Source organism: Lemur catta, chromosome 3, assembly GCF_020740605.2.
Source record: "Lemur catta isolate mLemCat1 chromosome 3, mLemCat1.pri, whole genome shotgun sequence".
Classification (NCBI taxonomy): Eukaryota; Metazoa; Chordata; class Mammalia; order Primates; family Lemuridae; genus Lemur; species Lemur catta.
The window spans coordinates 68,619,428-68,639,319 of NC_059130.1; the positions used below are offsets into that span (position 1 = coordinate 68,619,428).

General features: G+C 38.9%; 1 protein-coding gene across 3 annotated transcripts in view; it reads left to right on the forward strand.

Moving 5' to 3' along the window:
- The window catches only part of ERICH3 (glutamate rich 3), a 104,435-nt gene that overhangs the window by 13,718 nt on the left and 70,825 nt on the right, over positions 1-19,892 (forward strand). For all 3 annotated transcript variants that reach the window (XM_045547735.1, XM_045547737.1, XM_045547736.1), the window contains exons 2-5: positions 10,918-11,011; positions 13,813-13,938; positions 17,355-17,426; positions 19,078-19,206. In XM_045547735.1, coding sequence (XP_045403691.1) covers positions 10,918-11,011; positions 13,813-13,938; positions 17,355-17,426; positions 19,078-19,206 — 421 coding nt within the window. The remainder of the gene's footprint in view (positions 1-10,917; positions 11,012-13,812; positions 13,939-17,354; positions 17,427-19,077; positions 19,207-19,892) is intronic.

Here is a 19,892-nt window from a genome sequence, read left to right on the forward strand (position 1 = left end):
AAGAAATAGAGAAGATGATTATCTATATGTTGGATTTCAGAAAGCATTTCCTGCTCCCAGAATACCTCTCTGGCATCATTTCTGATTCTTAATATTTTATAATCAGAGCTTGTGCCCTGGACTTAAGGCTTCAATCCTGTCAACATACAAATATCCCTGTAATAGGGGATGCATTGCTGTGATTGACCCTGAGATGTGCCATCCAGAGTCCCCTCCATGGAAGAGCTTGCTGCCCATCTGTGGAGATGTCATCTGTTGATGCTCCAGGAGTTAGAATCTTCAGGGTCTGCCTCAGCTCAAGAGTACACCCTAGTTCAAGGTCACATCCTTCCTGGGCAGTCCTCATTGATGACTGAACATGGACAAGTATAAAGGCCTTGCCATTCAGACTGATGCTGGGCAACGAAGAGGAGCAATGCTTGCTCCTGAGTTCCCCGGTAGGTTGGCCAAGGCTTTCTGTGGTCTGTGTGCAGCTTGACTTCTCCATCTGCTCAACCTGCTTCTGCCCTTTTCCGGTCACAGGTGTTGATCTCTAATAACCATCTTGTACCCCCAAACTGCCTTTCAGCATGTGTTCTGAACAATTCTGAGAATTGCTTTCCTGAGAGTAGCTAAGATGGAAAAGGAGAACAAGGAAGCAGGGGAAGGAGCAGAAGAGGAAGAGGAGAAGGAGGAGGAAGAAACTGACAATGCCAGATGGTTACTATGTTCAGGAGGATTGTCATTTAGGAGTGAGAAAGGACACAGGAAAAGAAGGTTGGGAATGGGCAAAGCAATCTTCACCTACTTATTAATTTCACTTAAGCCAGCTCTGGATATCAGAATATATAAGTAGAATAACATGGAGAGTTTTTTGTATTCTTTCTAAAATACTGCTGTTTTCCAACTTTTGAGCTGAAAATGGATATTGACAACTAGAAAAGAATTTGAAGGTCTACAAAAGGAATATTTATTTGTACGTTCAAAAATCTATTCTAGGCATTGTTCTGTGTACATGAGATACTAGGTACTAGTGAATAGGATTAAGTTAATACCCTCATGGAGTTTATAATCTAGAGAAAAGATAATAAGGAACTTGGTTTTCTAACCCCAAGAAGATAGTGCATGGATTTATGTGAGCCTTTTACTAAAAGAATGATGATCAACTAACCATTCTTTGAGGGACGAATAGTGAGAAATAGATTTTATTTGTAAACTCTTCCAAGGAGGAGTTTTCTCCCCAAAGTGGGGAATTAAATATGGGGAGAAGTTATTCATGGTGGAAGTCTTTAAGGAGTAGTTAGTTTTACCTGTAGAGTATTATTTCAGTTTGGTTATAAATTGGTGATGGGAGAAGGGGCATATACTCAGTAATAACTTCCAACATTCACTGAAGTTAAGTAGTTTGCCCCTGGTCACTAATCAACTAAATAATCTAGTTAGGATTCAAACTCAGAAAATCTCACTTGAGACGTCAAACTCATCTACTGTAAGGTAGGACTCCAGGAGGGTATTGACTTGATCTGCCTCCTCAAGACACAGAGGGAGGATTTTGGCTTTAAAAAGATTTAGAATAATCTGGTCATGCCATTTTCAGGCTTAAAAACTTCTCTATTGTTGTCATGAAACCAGTCTTAGGAGCATGGGGCACCCCGTCTTATGGGTCACGCCTTTGACTTTTAAGCAGCTTTCCTTTTATCAGACCAAAACATCCTCCTTTATTTTCACTCTTTGTTTTTTATAATATAATCCTGCCCTCTTGCCATTGTGCACAGGTCAACCATTTGCTTATCTGACCCCTTCTACATTTTTCTTCTTCCAGGCTGAACTCTGCAGGACTTTTCACTGTACCTCATAAAACACAATTCAGTTTTGTGGTTACAGAAGAACAGTCCTGGTTTGATCCTGGATCTTCCTTTAAACTAGTTATGAACCAGTTATCTAACCAATCTACAGTTCAGTTTACTCATCTATGAAGAGAGAGGATAATAGTACTTCGCAGAATTGTGAGAATTAAAATACGTAGTGCATGTTATATAGAGTGTATATTCTATACACTACAAACATTTAAGTAATTGATTTAAAAATGCTGGTGATGAAAATGATTGGTCTCTAGAACTTTCTCTTCTGCTCACCTTTCCTCTGAGCAGCCTCATTTATCTCTCTTAATTTAGATACTATTTTCCCATCAACACATATTTTTTTAAGTGGCCACATTTTTATTTTCTGTTCAGAGATATAACATTCTAAAGAGCAAAGCTTGGAAGCATGCACCATGTCTCACAGGCAACTGATCAAACTTAGTGGGTCCCAGGCCTACTGAACCTCCCATGTCCCGCTTTCCTGCTGCTTCCTCTGTGAACACTGCAAAACCGTCTTGCCAGCAGTCAGCACAGTTGGAGACCAGTCTTGTTTTTACTAGTCACTTCAAACCATCATATTAAGGCTATAAATAAAATAATATTATGGTTCTCATCTGGTTGCCTTGTTAGAATAAGCTGAGAGACATTGTAAATCAATATTTAGCATAATTGCTGAGATCTGGCAGGTTTTGATGCAAATAAAAAAGAATGAAGAATGTAATATAAAATCATTTATGTGATACCAGTTCAATCACCCCCTATAAAGTGGCAGGCTGCAGAGACTCATGGTCTAATTTTAGTTGGCAAAGAGTTTTCTTATAAAGGAATGGAAAATAATTGACCCTCATGTCAATTGTTTTTCTCTGTTTGTCTTTCTCCAAATTTCCTCAAAAGAATATTTTGCTGCCTCTCTGGGAACTTTTTTTCTGTAATGCAATTTGTAGCACACTGCAAAGGCACCATTTGGCCATAAAAACAAAAACAAAAATAAAAACCAAAAGCCCCAAACTAACATTGTTAGTAGGATCATCCACATGGAACATTCTGCATTTAAAAAAAGCCAAAATACATAAAGCATGCTTTTGAACCTCTTTTGTCATAGACTGCTTCCAGCTATTGTCCTGAAGCGGAAGATAAGAAAGGTTATGGTCCTCACACGTGGATTTTTAAAAATGATATGTAGCAAGGAATTGGGCCAATATGTTTTGTTTCCATTAACTGATTTATTCATTCATGCAACAAATATTGGCTGAATTTGTGACAGTTTACCATGTGCCTGGCTCTATACTATACCTTGTAGGAGAAATATGGGAAAGAATATTATATGCATCTAAAGGGAGTGGTTAAACATGGATGTAAGAAATTCCAGTGGAAAGCAGTGACATAAAGACCCGAGGAAAGGGGTGGGTGCAATTCTAGGGGAACTCCTGTGACATTCTGGCATCTTCTTTTTGAAGCCCTTGATTTGGGTTTATTGATGAACAAGGCCAGATTTTAGAACCTCAGTTTCCCAAATGTAAAATGAGGGAGTTGGCCAGATCCTACATGGTTATTTTCACATGTGAGTTTCTGTAATCCAATTATGTGGTAGCTTCAAGTAAATATATTTCCAGGCTAGTAAATTTAGATCACCCACTTTAGGAAGTAGTCCCAGCATTTTACTTCATGGTGATAATTGTTAGGGAAAGAAGACTGAATTCTCCAGGGTCATGTATCTTGTAAGGGGTAGAATCAGAATTGGACCCCAAGTCAAGGGCTTGTGGGAGTGGGCTCTCTCTCTTGCGCTCTTGTCCTTCTACCTTCTGACATGTGATGGCTGTTTTGTCCCACTGAACCTGTGGCTGGAGTCACCCAAAAGTGGCAGCAAGGAGAATTCCCACAAGACAGTGCCATAAACCATCCAGAGATAGGGCTGGTTGGGATTCCAGAGAAAGAAGCACCAAACGCCAGAGTGATCAGTCCAAAGCATGTATTAGGGGAACAGAGTGCTGCAGCCTATCCTCTCAGTGGGCAGGAGAGAAAAAGAATGTGCTACCTGGGTATGTCCACAGTGAGAGGATCAGGATATGGAGTCTATATGAAGGTTTAGGAAATTTGGCTCAGAACTGGGGCCAGTTTCTTATCTGTGCCTTGGACTGTTCAAGGTCCCAGTTTGGGTTCAAGCCTGCTGGGAAATCTTGCAGCTGGCTGGGTCACAAAGCAGTCAAGGTACTCTGTGATTTTCAGTGAGGACACAGAAAGAAAGCAGGGGAACTGGGGGATCCTACAATAATGCAGCAAGAAGGCCCTCAACAGATGATGGCACCTTGATCTTGGACTTCTCAGTCTTCAGAACTGTGAGAAATAAACTTCTGTTTTTATGAATTACCCAGTCTGTATTATTCTGTTATAGCAGTGTGAAACAGACTAAGACACAGCCAGATCACTGTCACATTCAGCGTCCAGTGTTTCTGCTCCCTGGCATCTGGCATATGGGAGAAACCTCACAGTAGGCAGAAGAATGGCCTCCAAAGATGTCCAAGCCTTAGTCCTCAGAACATGGGAATATGCTCCTTTACATAGAAGAGTTGCAGATAGAATTAAGGTTGCTAATCAGCTGATCTTAAGATAAGGAGATTATCCTGGATGAATCTGGGTTGGCCCCATGTAATCACAAGAGTCCCTAAATGGAGGAGAGGGAGGCAGAAGAGCCAGAACCAGAGACATGGCACTGTGAGAAAGACTTGATCAGCCGTTGCTGGATTTGGCAGTAAAAGGGTGCCAAGACCCAAGGAATGTGGGCAGCTTTTAGAAGATTGAAAAGGCAAAAAATGGATTCTCCTTTAGAGCCTACAGGGTGAATGCTGCCTTGGTTTTAGACCAGTGAGACTCGTTTTGGAATTCTGACTTCCAGAACTGTAAGGTAATAAATTTGTGTTGTTTTAAGCTACTAGTATGTGCTAATTTGTTACACCAGCAATAAGAAACTAATGTTGACTTCATTAATTCAGATGGGCTAAATCACAATTTGGGTTACATAAAACTAACCTGGTTGTAGGAAAATTATTTTTTATTTTTCTTTGAATAAGTTTGCTAGGGAAATTTGTAGTGTAAAGCATATTGCAGAAATATATATTTAAGAGGTCAACTGATTTAAAGATTTTGAACATTGTTTTTATGCTAGTGATTTGGCTAATTATAAAGGAAAATTATATATTTGTTAATTTAAGCCTATAGGAATTTTCATTTAAAATTTTCCTATCTCTTTTTGTTTTTTTTTTGAGACAGAGTCTCACTCTGTTGCTCAGGCTAGAGTGAGTGCTGTGGCATCAGCCTAGCTCACAGCAACCTCAAACTCCTGGGTTCAAGCAATCCTTCTGCCTCAGCCTCCCGAGTAGCTGGGATTACAGGCATGTGCCACCATGTCTGGCTAATTTTTTTTCTATATATATATACATATATATATATTATTTTTTTAGTTGGCCAGATAATCTCTCTCTATTTTTAGTAGAGACAGGGTCTCACTCTTGCTCAGGCTGGTCTCGAACTCCTGACCTCGAGCGATCCACCTGCCTCAGCCTCCCAGAGTGCTAGGATTATAGGCATGAGCCACCGCGCTCGGCCCCCTATCTCTTTTCTGGAGAATTGGTGGAATTACATCTCTTGGTGAATATTTCATGATTCAAATTTTTCTATTATTATACTTGGCATCCTCCAGTTCCCACCTCAGCAAGATTTGATTAGTGATGTTCACTCTGATTTGTTGTATATTATCAGAAATAAATTTTAGGTTATATGATTCTTGGCAAGTGACTTAAACTAAGACTTGTTTTCCTTATCCACAAAATGGGATGATTATACTCTTTCTTATGGACTGCATGTTTGTATCTTTCTAAAATTCATGTTTGAAACCGCGATCCCCATTGTGTTGGTATTTAGAGATGGGGCCTTTGGGAGGTAAATAGGTCATGAGAGATTAGTGCCCTTATAAAAAGAGATGTGAAAGAGCCTGTCTGTCTCTCTGTTCTCTGCCATGTGAGGACACAATGAGAAGATAGCCATTTGTAAACCAGGAAGAGGACTTTCACCAAGAACAAAACCCTGATTTTGAACTTCTAGCTTCCACACATGTGAGAAATAGTGTTTGTTGTATAAGCCACCCAGGCTATGGTATTCTGTCATAGCAGCTCAAACAGACTAAGACAGAAATTGGTATTGAGGGTGGGGTGCTGCTTTAACAAATACCGAAAAATGTGCAAGTGGCTTTGGAACTGGGTAATGGGTAAAGTCTGAAAGAGTTCATGCTAAAAAAAAAAGCCTAGATTGCCATGAAGGAATTTTTAAAGGTGATTCTGGTGAGTGATCAGAAAAAGAGAGGGAAGCTGGAGAGAAAGACCCTCCTCTTCTTAAAGAATATGTGAACAATCATGTATAGAATGTTGAAAAGAATATGGATGATAAAGGTCATTCTGATGAGGTCTCAAATGAAAACGAGGAACATGTTATTTGAAACTAGAGAATAGACAATCCTTGTTATAAATTGGCAAAGAACTTGGCTGAACTGTGTTCATGTCCTAGTGTTTTGTGGAAGGTAGAACAATTGAGGCAGAGGGAAGTTAAGTCACTTGCTCTCAGTTATGGAGCCGGTAATGTTGGCGCCAGGATGGAACTGGAGCTGGAGTTGTAACTGCTGTATCCCTTTCCCTCCCCAGGGGTCGGCAGTGTGGAACGGGCAGTATAGGGCAAGGAGGTTGGGGTTAAAGGTGCTTCAGGACAGAAGAAATGATCTATCCGTGTGATGCATGAAGAAATGTGGCCTTAATTAGGTTTTCCTAGGACTGATTTACATTAAGCAATAATCTTGTTTTGGAGCTTTTCCATTTCAGGAGGATGGAAGAGCTGTGATAGTTAGATATTGTTCATATTCCAAAGGCCTAAAAGAAATAAAGTGAGACTATGTATGTGGAAGTGCTTTGTAATCTGCAGAATGGGATATGGATATCATACTCCTTCCCCAGCTAAGGGCACCATGTCTGACGTGGAGACATTCAGTAATTGTGAGTGAATAATCTTACGGTTAAGGAAGAAATAAAGTATATATACACACACATAGTATGTACATGTGTATTTCCCCACTAGATTGTGAGCCCCATGAGTGCAATGTCTGTGCCATTTCTACATCCCCAGTGCCTTACAGAATGACCTAAAATAGTATTTAATAAATGTTTATGATTAATGACTATTATGGTGCCTCTCATTTTAGTTGGGGTCTTTATGGGGCAGGCTTTCTCTCTTTGGGGCCAGATGGAGGGATTGATAGGAATCACTGACTTAATACTACAGACCCTGTTTATATATTCTACATGGTGGGAGGCAAGGGTTTGAGGGTTAAGTGCTGAAAAGTGGCAGCAGGGTAGGTCACACCCTCCGTGGCTCAGCTGCAGCTCCTCTAATCCGCAGGCCCTGAAGGGATTGGGGTTTGCATTGAAGTGGGCGAAACAGGAACCAGCGTAGAGACAGGGTTGCTTTGCTTCCTGGGGGAATGTTTTCCCCAGTCCACTGAGCCAGAAAGTAGGTCTTTCCCCACCCAGTGACCAGGGGATGGGTAAACAGTCTTGTCCATCATGTAAAGAAGCAAACATGTTAGACTGGTCTGGCCAGGGAGTTGTGGTGCTTGGTGTGAACAATGTGTCCTGTGAGTAATACGGTCACAATGGCATGGTGGTCACTGTGACCAGCGGAGTTGTTGATGGACAGGGAGCAGGGGAGGATCACAGGGCTGGGGCAGTGTGACCAGGAAGTCCAGCTTTGACAACAGACGCAGAGAGTAACACACAAAAGGAATAGAGTGTTCAAGGTGCAGCACAGTCACCCAGCCCAGAACAAGGTGACCTGATCTGGCCTATGGTTATGCCAAGTGCAAGGGAAAGAAAAGTGGGGGGCGGGGGGGGGGGAGTGGCAGTGAATGCAGCAGCCAAAGGCAGAAACATTGGAAAAGCTCTACTAACCTAAGTTTGCATCTGGGTCAGTAAAGCTCTTATTAATGAGTAAATGCAAAGAGAGGCTACGAGCTCGCACCACGCACACAGGAGCAGGACTGCAGCAGAAAGGATCAGACAGACAATGGTGTGGTTGAGACAGTGGCCCACTCTGACCATCTCCCTGCCAATGGAGTCTTCATGGTCAGAAAGAGGGTGACATATACATACTTGGGAATGTTTGTATTGACCATTTTACCAAATCTGTTTTTAATTTACTCTAGTGCAATTTATTGCTCCCAATTTGTTAATCTAAAGTTTCAGTTAAAAAACTGTGGGCGTTGTCTGACAAAGAAATAACTGAGCCCTGGTGGACCCTGCTGGCTATTATCCATCTGTGTTAGCAAGGCCAGTCCTATGATGGTAGCTGTCGAAGGAGTTGCTTTATAAATGGCGTCTAACCAGGGACCTGCATTTATTCCCAAATAGGAAAAGGAGAGACAACTGGTGTGTACAAAGGTTTCACCCCAACTGGACCCACTGGACCTTTCAGCAAGGCTTGAGGGGCATCATGCACACGTGTTCATTTAGTAGGAGCCCAAGAGAGTGGAATTAAAATTAGGTGGTGCCAGAACTGGCTAAGCATTGTTATTAGGACCTAGATAGTAAAGAAGTTACAAAGCCTGAATTAAAAGAATAAGATAATTTATCAGTCATTAGGGAAGTTGAGGTCCATGTTACCCCAACTTTTTGACCCTACTTCGTTTAATTAGGATTTTAGCACTCCCAGCTATTTCAAAACGATTGACTTTTTTTAAAACTTGAGCCTCAAAAACAGACAAAAGACTATATACGATATCACTCTAATGATTTATCTTAAGAATCTGTGAACTGTGGAATCATGATTATTAGGACTGAGAGACACCTGCTCACCTTTCTGAAATAAGGAGCTGAAAAGATATTCTGAGATTTAGAAAGGGTAAGGTATACAATGTTGACCTTTTGGAGACAGGAAACCTTTGATGAACTATAGGACACCAAGACAGTTCATTTAAAAGATGGTTTCAAAGCATTATCTGGGGCTGGTTTTCTATGTGCTTTACTGAAGCTCTTGGGTTGTCTTTTTACATAAACCCAGCGAAATAATGGTTTCCGCAGTTGTTCATATGTCTGCAACCCTCATGTGGCACCTTGGCTTCTAAGCTTTGTAACTGCTTTTCAGTCTTTTTTGTGGACAAAATTAAACTTTTCTTACCATTTGACAGCATGGAACTTTCCTGCAATGGGTTGTTAAGGAGAAAAGAGACAGGAAGAGGTCACCAATACCATCTCCATGTAATTAAGGCAGTGCAAAGAGCTAAATAAAATTGTTGCTAATGACATATACTCGATTCTATAATATGAGTCCTTGCTCTGGTCTTGGAATAAGTTAAGGATCAGCTGCTCATAAAACGTACAGATTGTAAACCTTTGTTGCAGGTAACAGGGCATGTATTTTTTAAAAAGGCAGCTTTACTTTAGGGCTGCGTTTAGGCTTGCTTGTTCTCTTTCTCTCTGCCTCTTTCTGTCTCTCTCTGTCTGTCTCTGCCTGTCTCTCTCTATATATATCAAATATATATGCACTATAGTCCCCCCTTATCTAAAGTTTCAGTTTCTGTGTTTTCAATAACCTGTGGTCAACTGTAGTCCAAAAATATTAAATGGAAAATTCCAGTAATAAACAATTTGTAAGTTTTAAATTGCATGTCATTGTGAGTAGCCTGATGAAATCTCATGCCTTCCCACTGTCCTGCCCAGGATGTGAATTATCACTTTGTCGAGTGTATCCATGCTGTACACACCACCCACTCCTTAGTCACGTAGTAGCTGTCTTTGTTACTAGTTTGAAAAAGCACAGAAAATATAGGGTTCAGTACTAGCCACAGTTTCAAGCATCTGCTGGGGATCTTGGGATGCATCCCTCATGGATAAGGGGGAACTACTGTACATACTAACATTTATGCATATGCATTTGTATGAATGTATATGTACATGCACACATGTATCATACATATATTTGTATATGTTTTTGTAAGGTACAGAATAATTAATAAGGAATAGGTTAAAACAGAGAAAATAGGACTCAACATTGATTTATAGACTTAGATTGGCCACCTGCAAAAGTATAGCATGTATTCAAGGAACCAATTTATCCTCTTTTATCTCTTAAAAGACCTTAAAAATCAAAATTAATCTATTAATTTTTTTTTTTTGGTACTGGATGTGGAATTAATGAAACTGTTTTGATATACATGAGAAAGTTAACCCTTCAAAAATGCTGAGCTTAAACTTAGAAACGTAGAGCAGTAAAAATAAGTCCCAAACAAAATTATGTTTTTATTTACTGGACACATTATTATTTAGGTACACGACAAATAACATCAGTAAGGATTCACTATATTGGCCTTCAAATCTAGCAGAAGAGGCTAAGAAACAAACAATTACATATTGTGTGATATGAAATGTAAGTCAGGATCTTATGGGCGTAGAGGGGAAAGCAACACAACACACCCAGCACACATCAGGAAATGTTTCCTGGGAGAAGAGATGCTTGTGCACCAGAGGGGCTGTCCACCGCTGACAGATGAGCAAAGGACCTTCACAGTAGAGGAACGACCGTGTCATATTCTGGACGTGAGAGAGAGCAGGCAAGTTTGAGTTACCAGAGTTTAGGGTATGTAATGAGAGGCTGAAGAGTCCATTGAAGGAGCCGCTACTTTTCCAACAGGCCTCCTCTGTGAAGCCTTTTCTGACAACTGGAGCTGGCAGTTACCTTCTCTGTGTTCCAAGGACTTTTTTCCATATTTCTATTGTTGGACTTTTTCCACCCAATTTAATTGTTCATGTCTGATTTCCATATTTTTCTGTAGGATAACCAATGTCAGAACTGTCTCTGGTTCGTACCATAAGACATAGAAAATAGTAAGTGCTCAATACATGTTAATTAAGCACATTCGTGAATGACTAGCTGGCCAGATGAGTGAGTGATTGTGCACAGTTTGGGCATGAGAAGGTTAAGAATTGCCTTGGTTGTCAAGCACCTCTCATAAAACCTTCATGCTTCTATTTTTCTATTTCAGATTACTTGCAGCATATGATAGCCTTACGGATAAACACCTGGCTGGGTATTTTAACAACACAAGGATAAGGCGGCATCTCTTGAAATCAGGGCTGGTAAGATTTGGTTTACTTTCTACTCACTTTCTTATTTCATTAAGTCCAGTAATTTCCTACCTTTACAGGTTTCCTCTTTGAACTAATCAGTGACATCTTTCCCCTCCTCATTTTAGAAAAATCCCTTCCTTTCTAAAGTTCTGATTTATCTATTTGAGGCTGTTTCAAAAGATGGGAAGACAGTTCACACTGGCTGCTAACGAAACTTGTAAGTGATTGAGGAAAAGGCCCTTTAAGTTTCCAATAGCATATTTCATTTATTTGTTTATTCATTCATTCAGCACATATTTATTGGACACATTCTGTGAGTGAGAAACTGTTAGGGATTAGAGATCAAGAAGACTACAGTCTTCAGAAAAAATATTGTTTTTAATGTTCACAGAATATGGTGTGGAAGACATGAACAGTTCAACATTTCCCCTTGAATTTTTAAAAGTTTTTATTTCCTGTGATGGTTTATTGATATAGCTTCCAAACTGTTCTTTTCACAAAATTTCCATTCCCCTAAATGTATATAACATGAAAACCTTTTAAAAATATTATAGTTTTCCATTGAAAGAAAGGGGTGTGGTTATAGAAAGCAGTTAGCTGTTTAGCTTCTTGAAACACAGTGGGTTTCCTTAACTATTGTTGCCATGGTGTTGAAAGGACATGCATTGAGCTTCTAATTGTTGTTTATGTGCTTGGCACTCTAGCCGATAGATCTCAGAGAGCTTGCTTTTCCACTCCTGAGGCTTTGTTATTAGACAGAACTGGCTGAAACCTGGCTCTGCCATTTATAAGACTTAGACTTAGAATCTTAAGCAAATCACTTTCTTACTCTCTTAACTTTTTAAGCCCCAACTTCGTAAATTGTAAAATGAGGATAATGATACCCGACCCTCAGGATCTTTTTTATTGTTTTTTTGGAGACAGCGTCTTGCTTTGTCACCCAGGCTGCAGTACAGTGGCGTCATCATAGCTCACTGCAACCTCAAACTTCTGGGGTCAAGCTATCCTCCTGCCTCAGCCTCCTGCATAGCTGGGACTACAGACGGGTGCCACCATGCCACACTAATTTTTATATTTTTTGTAGAGACGGGCATCTTGCTATGTTGCTCAGGCTGGTCTCAAACTCCTGGCCTCAAGCGATCCTCTCACCTCAGCTTCCCAAAGTGCTGGGATTACAGGTGTGATCAACTGTGTCCAGCCCCTCAGGACTGTTGTGGCAGTTAGAGGTGTGCAATAAATGGGTGTTGTAATTATTGTTACTATTAACATCACTGCTTTGGATAATGGTCTGTGAGCTTCATGTGCAAATGAGAAGGACTTTGTATTTACTTAGCAGCATCATTAACAAGCACTTAATGAACACTGGTTATGTGTATGGAAACTCAAACAAGAAACATACAGCCCTTTTTCTAGAGCAGTGGTTCAAATATAGGTCCTCAACCAGCATTGCCTGGGAACTTGTTAGAATATACAAATGTGAGAACCTTACCCCAAACCTACTGAATCAGAAGCTCTGGTGTGGGGCCCATCAGTTTTTCAGCAAACCCTCCAGGTGATTCCAATGCAAGGTCAAGTTTAAGAACCCCTCCCCTATAGGAGCTTCCAGTCCAGTTGGGGAGATCAGGCGTAGTCCCAGAGAAGAGATAACAATGATAAATGTTCACTGCCAAGGAAGTGGCAGTCAGGATGTTATAACATTTTCCCCTAATTTGACACATGTGGCATGATAGGCCATGGATAACACGTTCAAAGACTAACTAACTGGTTTATTTGTAATCCCAAGCACTTTCTATAACCACACCTCTTTCTTCCACTGGAACAATGTATTTATTTCAAAAAGACTATCAATAACCCATAACATGTAGCACAACTCTAAGGGATCTCAATAGTCCTATATCTTGCAACAATAATGTTAAAAAAATACAGTTAGCAAAATTAAGAACAAAATTATTAAGAAATATATAGCTTGCATTAAACCTCAAGAAGAGAGCAGGGTTTAAATAAGTGGAAAACAAGAAGATGAACGATTCAGAAGGATAACACCTTTTGTTTATAGGAGACAGAGAAAAATATAACAAATACACCCATAAGAAAGATTAAAAGAAAAGAAAAGTAAGTAAATAAAAAACAGAAACTGCTGCTCCTGGGACTTGCAATGATGCCAATTGAAACCAATATTGAATACTTTCTATCTATAGTACTGCATAATATGTAAAATTCTGAATCACAACAAATTAAATTACATTCTGGGCTGGAGAGTGGAAGAAGAAAAAGCAGTGGGAAAACAAAGTAATGAAACCAATTATTTTTAAAACAAACTGATAAGATTCTCTGCAGCCCGCATGTTTGCCCTTCAGAGCATTTCCTGTGGGATCATCAGTCCTGCGATCACTGCTCCTGTCCATTGTTCCAAGGGAGCACCCCACCCTCGTCTCCCCGGAAAGTGTTCAGAAAGAGAAATGAAAAGAACACCTGGGTTCCATCAGGGGAAAATTGTTACTGTAATGAAAACCTTGTTTTAAACGTCAAGTGCACCACCTGCGTGTGTTTTCACCACGATGGGTATATGAGACTGCCTTTCTCCTTTTTGCCTTATGAAATATTCATCAAAAAGGAAAGTGTATCAGCCATAGTGGTATACTCCTGCAGGCTCACAAGATACTGCTACCTTCTCCCTCTCCCTCTCCCTTCCTTCCTTTCTTTCTTTCTCTCTCTCCCCCTCCCTCCCTGCCTCTCTGCCTCCTTTTTTTCATAACTAACAACACATTTCTACGTTGTATTTCTATGTATGTTTTATTTATTCATGACAGATCACAAGAAGTGGAAGAATACTTTCTGAAAAAGAATACAAACTAAATATCATGAAGCGAGATCACCAAAAATATATCCGGGAGTGCTTAGCCCAGGCTATTTTCCATAAGGTTCTTGATATGGAGGTACAAATATTTACTATTTTCTTTATAATTGATATTTTCTAATATGATAATTAATAATGCTTTTGTACCCAGAACCAGAGGAATTTTTCCATATTTCATTAAAAAGGAAATGAAACAAAGAAATACTGTGTATCTCCGGGTAGCCAGCAGCCAGGAGGCTAGTGTAAGCTTTTCTTCATTTCAGTTAGGGAAAAATATGGACATCATTATATATTTTGTGATATTTAATTCTCCAAATGTAGATTTTTTTTAATCCACAATGGCTACTCTAAAACATACCAGCCCTCACCATCTGTACCTCAATTTTCATTTGCTAAAAAAAAAAAGTGACATCTGTTTAAATATCAGTAATTCTACAGCCATGAATTATTTCAGATCTGTTATTCTTTTAAGGCTCTGCAGCTCAGCCGTATGTTAAGTTTCAAGGAATAGGCATTTTAACATCTGCTGTCCCTCCTACATTAGGACACATCGGTCAACATAGATTCACAACCCAAGCATCAACAATTTTTTTTTTAATCTGACCAGGCATTTTTTATGGGATATCTAGCTAATTTGATAAATTATTTCAGCCTTGCTCCATAGAACTTGTAGTTTCAAGCATCAACAGCATTTTAATCTCTGTGAAAAAATATGTCACTTCTTGGCTTGACTATACAGCAGTAAATCAGAAAACTTGGCTCGTAAAACCATTGACCTGTAAGTGCAGTAAACATTTATGAACAACTGTGGGATCATCAGTAAACCAATACTAAGTGTAATGCCACTGAAAATATTTATTATTGTGCTACCATTAGAGTGAGCAAGTGGAGTGTTCACTGAAGGTGTGTATAATCTGTTAATTTAGGAATTCATTTTGTGTTTTATATCATGTTCATGAATAACATAGAATCATCGTTTATGTACCCCCAATTCACTTGCTTCTAAGTCTTGGTTGCAGCTCTTCAACTCTGCTAAAAAAATAAATAGTACAGCATAAAATTTATCTATACCTAGTTTCAAACATAATCAACAGGCACTGAGTTCAGTATTAGCCTTGATCCTTGAAGTTCAGTTTTCCAAAATTTCATACAACTGAAACATTGTAACACATCATAACTGTTAAATATGCTATTATTTAAGAATCTTTGTGCATTCTTAAAATTTGGAATAAATATCCTAGATAATTGTTAATATGTAATATACTAAGTAACATATTTTATATATAATAGAATGTATAATAATTATAAGATGTATATTAATATAATAGATCAAACAAATATTTAGTTGTCACACTTGTCTTACATTTAGTTTAAGCTGATGCTGTTTACTAATATTGTTGTGTTAATATTCATGTATTCACTCATGCAGCAAGCAGTAATTGCAAGCTTATCATGTGCTAGCATGAGGCTATGTGTTGTAGCTGTGAGATACAATTTTTAAAAAATACTATAGAAAGTGATTGAGTGCTAGAAGAAAGGAACAAACAGACCAAGCTCAGAAAAGAAGGGAAGGATGACTTTCCCCTGTGGGAGTCAGAAGAAGCTAAGAGAGGTCTTGCTGTTTGAACTGCTCCTTGAAGACAGAGTGAGAGTTCCCTGAAAACGCATAAAAGACATTCCAGAAGTATGAAGTTGCAGAGGTGTGAAAGGATATTGCCAATGGAAAGGAAAGCTCACTGAGGTCAGACTGCACAGTGGATTTGGTGGAAGGAGTGGCAGGAAGTGACACTATCCAATAGGGTGGGGCCCAGTTTCTGGAGAGCCTTAAATTCCCAACTAAGTTTGGGGTGTAGGGGATGAGGCAATGAGACACTTTTCAGCAGGGGAGTGAAATAAATGAGCAGAGCTGTTTTAGAAAGATGATGTTGCTAAAAATGTGAAAGATGGATTAATGAGCTGGAAATGATTAGAGGTGGGAGGTCAATTAGGAAGCTATTGCCAGAAGGGTGAAGGCTAACAGCAGCAGCAGTAATGCTGGGAGGTGCAGCTGTCTACAGAGAAGCTGGGGAGGGAGAAAGATTGAAGCTGACTGAAGAGGGAGCGGTGAGGGAGACGGGGCCCAGAGCAACTAGGTTCTAGCCTGGTGGGTCAGTTGGATGTACACCACAGGAGATCAGGAACAACAACATGGGATGGAAATAAACCTTCAAGTGGTGAAAAACATGCCTGATAGAATAGTGTCCTAGAAGCCAGGACGTTCTCACAAGCTGCAGTGGGTAAATAACGGGAACAATGGAAATCGAGGTTGACCCAGAAGACAAAAACATTGGTGGCAGTGAGAGTAGTTTCAGCCATGGTGAAGAGGGGTCCCTGGTGGGGGGTGACTGCCGTGAGTTGGGGATAAATGGAAGATGGAAAGTGGCTGATAGTGAATTTAATAGTTTGGTGATAAGTGGGTGAGCGATCAGAGGAAGAGGGAGAGAGGATAGGGAAGTGTCAGGATGCGGATTGATGATACTTAGGCGAGAAATGATTGAGTCTGCAGGGTCTCAAAGGCAGCAGGAGGGGAATCAAGAATGGAGGAAATACATTTTTTCAAAGGACCAATAAATAAAACACTTGCAAATGTGTCTGAATACTTTCAAATTGAATTGTAAGCAGATTGTTTTTATGTGAGGTTTATTTTTAAAGGATATTTTATTTTATATTTTATTTTAAAGTATAGAATAATATATTACAGAAAATCTGGAAAACACACAAAAAGCATAAAAAAGGAGAATAGTCACATAGAATTCCTTCTTTCAGAGATAACTGCTAACACTCCAGGTTCAAATTATAGCTGTACCACTGATGGATGTATGACCTGGGGCAAGTTTATGATTCCCTGCCTCACTTGTTTTGTTTGTAAAATGGGACTGCTTTGGCAGTTAGAGTTGTTCAAGAGAAATGAGCTAGCAAAGAGCCTTCCTAGCATAGGGACAGGCACAATGTGAGCTTGATCAATTAAATTGTATTTCTGTGAAATTCTGGATCCTGCTTTTTTCCTGCATTATGTGCATTTTCTATTTTTAAACAAAATCTTTATGAACTTTATTTTAAGGATTGATTATATTTTATTTCATCCATGATGTGCCAAAATTGTAACCATTCTCTTCAAAGTTTATATGTATCTGCATTCCTTTGCTTTAAAGAAAAAAAAACAACTTTCAGACAGCAACTTTGTGCATAAAATATTTTCTTAAATTATTATTCAGATTATCCTCCAGGTTTAGAAGTGAAATTTACTGGTTAAAGGTCATAATCACTTTTAACTGCCTAATATATGTTCAGAATTGGATTTCCAAATACTTGCACATTGATGCCGGCGATTCTTCTCCATCTCAGTGACAAGAGGGGTAATTGAGAGTACAGTTAACTATTGGACTTATTTTCCTCTAAAAAATTCTTTGCTATAACTGATATGATTCTCTTCTTTATTCTTTCCTGTATGCTTAGCGTTACCATCAGCTTGAAATAAAAAAGAAATTGGAGACCTTAGCTAGGAAGGAGAGAATTCAGAGATTTAAGGTAAGGAGCCACATAACTCTCTTTTAATTCATAATATTATTTTATGATTTCAAAAACTAGTGGTACTATTATTCAAGTTCCCTGGGGCACCTTACTTTTGGGTAACACATAGATGAGGTCAAATGATGGTTCCACCAAGCCTAAATCTTAGGCATCATCATTATAGAGGGTCATGACAAAAATAGGAGCTATTTGTGGGAAATAAATTTTAATAAGGCACAAACCTTTCAAAGACGAACTTGAAAATGTTCAAGTTTAAAACTTTACTGTTATGTTTTCTTGTGATAGAGGCTACAGGAATTTTATTTGTCTGTCCTAAGGTAAAAATAGATGATAATGCTCCCAATGTGATGAAAAACAGGCTTTTTAAGAATTATTGTAGGTTTTTCAGAGTGCCAAGGTGGGGAAAAAAGGAATAATACAATGGCACATTTTCACGTGAATATGACCCTTGAAAATATGTTGTGGAAAGGATCTTCTTCAGCAAAAGAAAACATAACGCATTTTAAAATTCCTTGTTTGCTTTCAATTTATTTCATATCCCTTGTTTGTAGTGAACTTATGAAATATATAAATTTGAATCCAGAGATAGATTCAATGTTTGATGGATTTCAGTTTAGGTTGGCAGTTTTACTCAGTTTTTTGAGCCATTCAAACTCAGATGTTTTTCTTAATTTTCTGTATACTGTAGTGTTACAAATGTGGGGCCTAAGACATGTTTCACAAACTGATGAAGGTTTGTAAAGCTTCTGCAGAATAACGTGCCATAAAAGACAGTAATTTTCCCCTCTTGCCTGATAGACTCAAATCTGTTTTATCAGGGTCAACAGATAATCTTGTTACAAAAGTATTATTAAATGACAGAAGATGGGTCAGTTTTTCAAGATCAAAGGGTTGGTGCGTAGAGATTTGTGGTTAATTCAACTTTGCTGATACTGTCTTACATCAAGGACTGAGTCATAGATTCTATAAGTTATCTGCTTAAATGTTGATGGAGAAAAATGGTGGCTGGAAATAAAGAGTGATTCATACCACCGGAAGCAGTGTGAGCTGTTATGTCCGTGCTCTTCCCACGCTTGCCCAGGTTACCAGACACACTAAACTAGGTACATGGGCGTCTATAGCATTGGCAGAGGTTTGCGATAGACACTCCTGTTCCTTCTCGTGTGATTTTTATTTGTAACAATTTTCACTTTATAGCTGCAATTGATGCAAGATATATTTTATGTCCCTTTATTTAATATGAAATGCTTTTTGCTTACTGGCATTATTTAATTATTTTTTAAGGTAGAAAATCACTACTTTCTTGTAGTCTACTGATGATAGTAGTGAGGAATATTATGCTTTTTTGTAGTGATTGTCTTAAAGCAGATTAATGAATAGTATTGCTAAAACTGAGGATATGCTGCTTTTGTAGGTATTTCTTTTAGCACAGTGAAAGTGGACTCACTTTCCTGCTTTTTACCAGCCTAACTCTCTAACACAGCTGTGGAAACTGTCCCTAATGACCAGGGTAGTCCTCAGATGTAATATTCTTGAAAGAAATGAGAAAAGAGTTCCTTAGTCATATACTATCTCTTACATGTCAGGCACTAACCACACCTCGATTACTAACTATGCATCTATTCACTAAATTGCTTTCTTATTCCAGGGAGAGCACACAAGACGATTTATTGAAAATAACATGCCAAGCCTGTCTCCCCACCCCCCAGTTGGCCCAAGGACTAATCGTGGCCATAGTGTTCTGGTTGATGAAGGACATTCCAGTCCATTAGCACTGGTGAGCCATATTAAACACTTTGTCATGCAGTTTTTCAGCTAATTAATTTATGATTTCTTATTAATCTTGGAAAGAATGCTCTTTGGGAATATGTCTGCATAATCCTGTTAGTCCTACTGAATGAAAACGTGGTCTTATATCTGTTCAACTTCATCTCTACCGAATGTCACATCTCCAATCAATATCACTCCTGCAAATCCATTTTGCTTGTTGCTGCTAGAATAGTTTTCTTCAAGTGCAGATTACTTATGTCACGTACATGTCCAAATACCTTCCCTGGCTCTGTATTACCTGCAGCAAAGCCCAGACTCTTTCACAGAACATTTAAGACCCTAACCCATATGACCTCAGTTTAGCTATTCCAGCATTTTTCCCCACAATTACCCTTTAGTACCCTACAGTGGAGCACAATTGAACAACTAGTTGTTACATACACTTTCTATATTTTCTGACCTCTGAATTTTGTTCTTGCTATTCCTTCTGCTTCTACCTTATCTGCACAAATTCAATGGTACTGTATAGCATGTTGGGCTAGATACTAATATCTGAGTTTCTTTCATTAAAATTATGTGCCAAACTCTAAGATAAAAATAATTAAATGTACAGAAATTCTAGTTGAAGAAGTTACACACTGATATTTTATTCTAGCTTGATTCATTTATAACCTAGAGGTGGTATTTACTTGA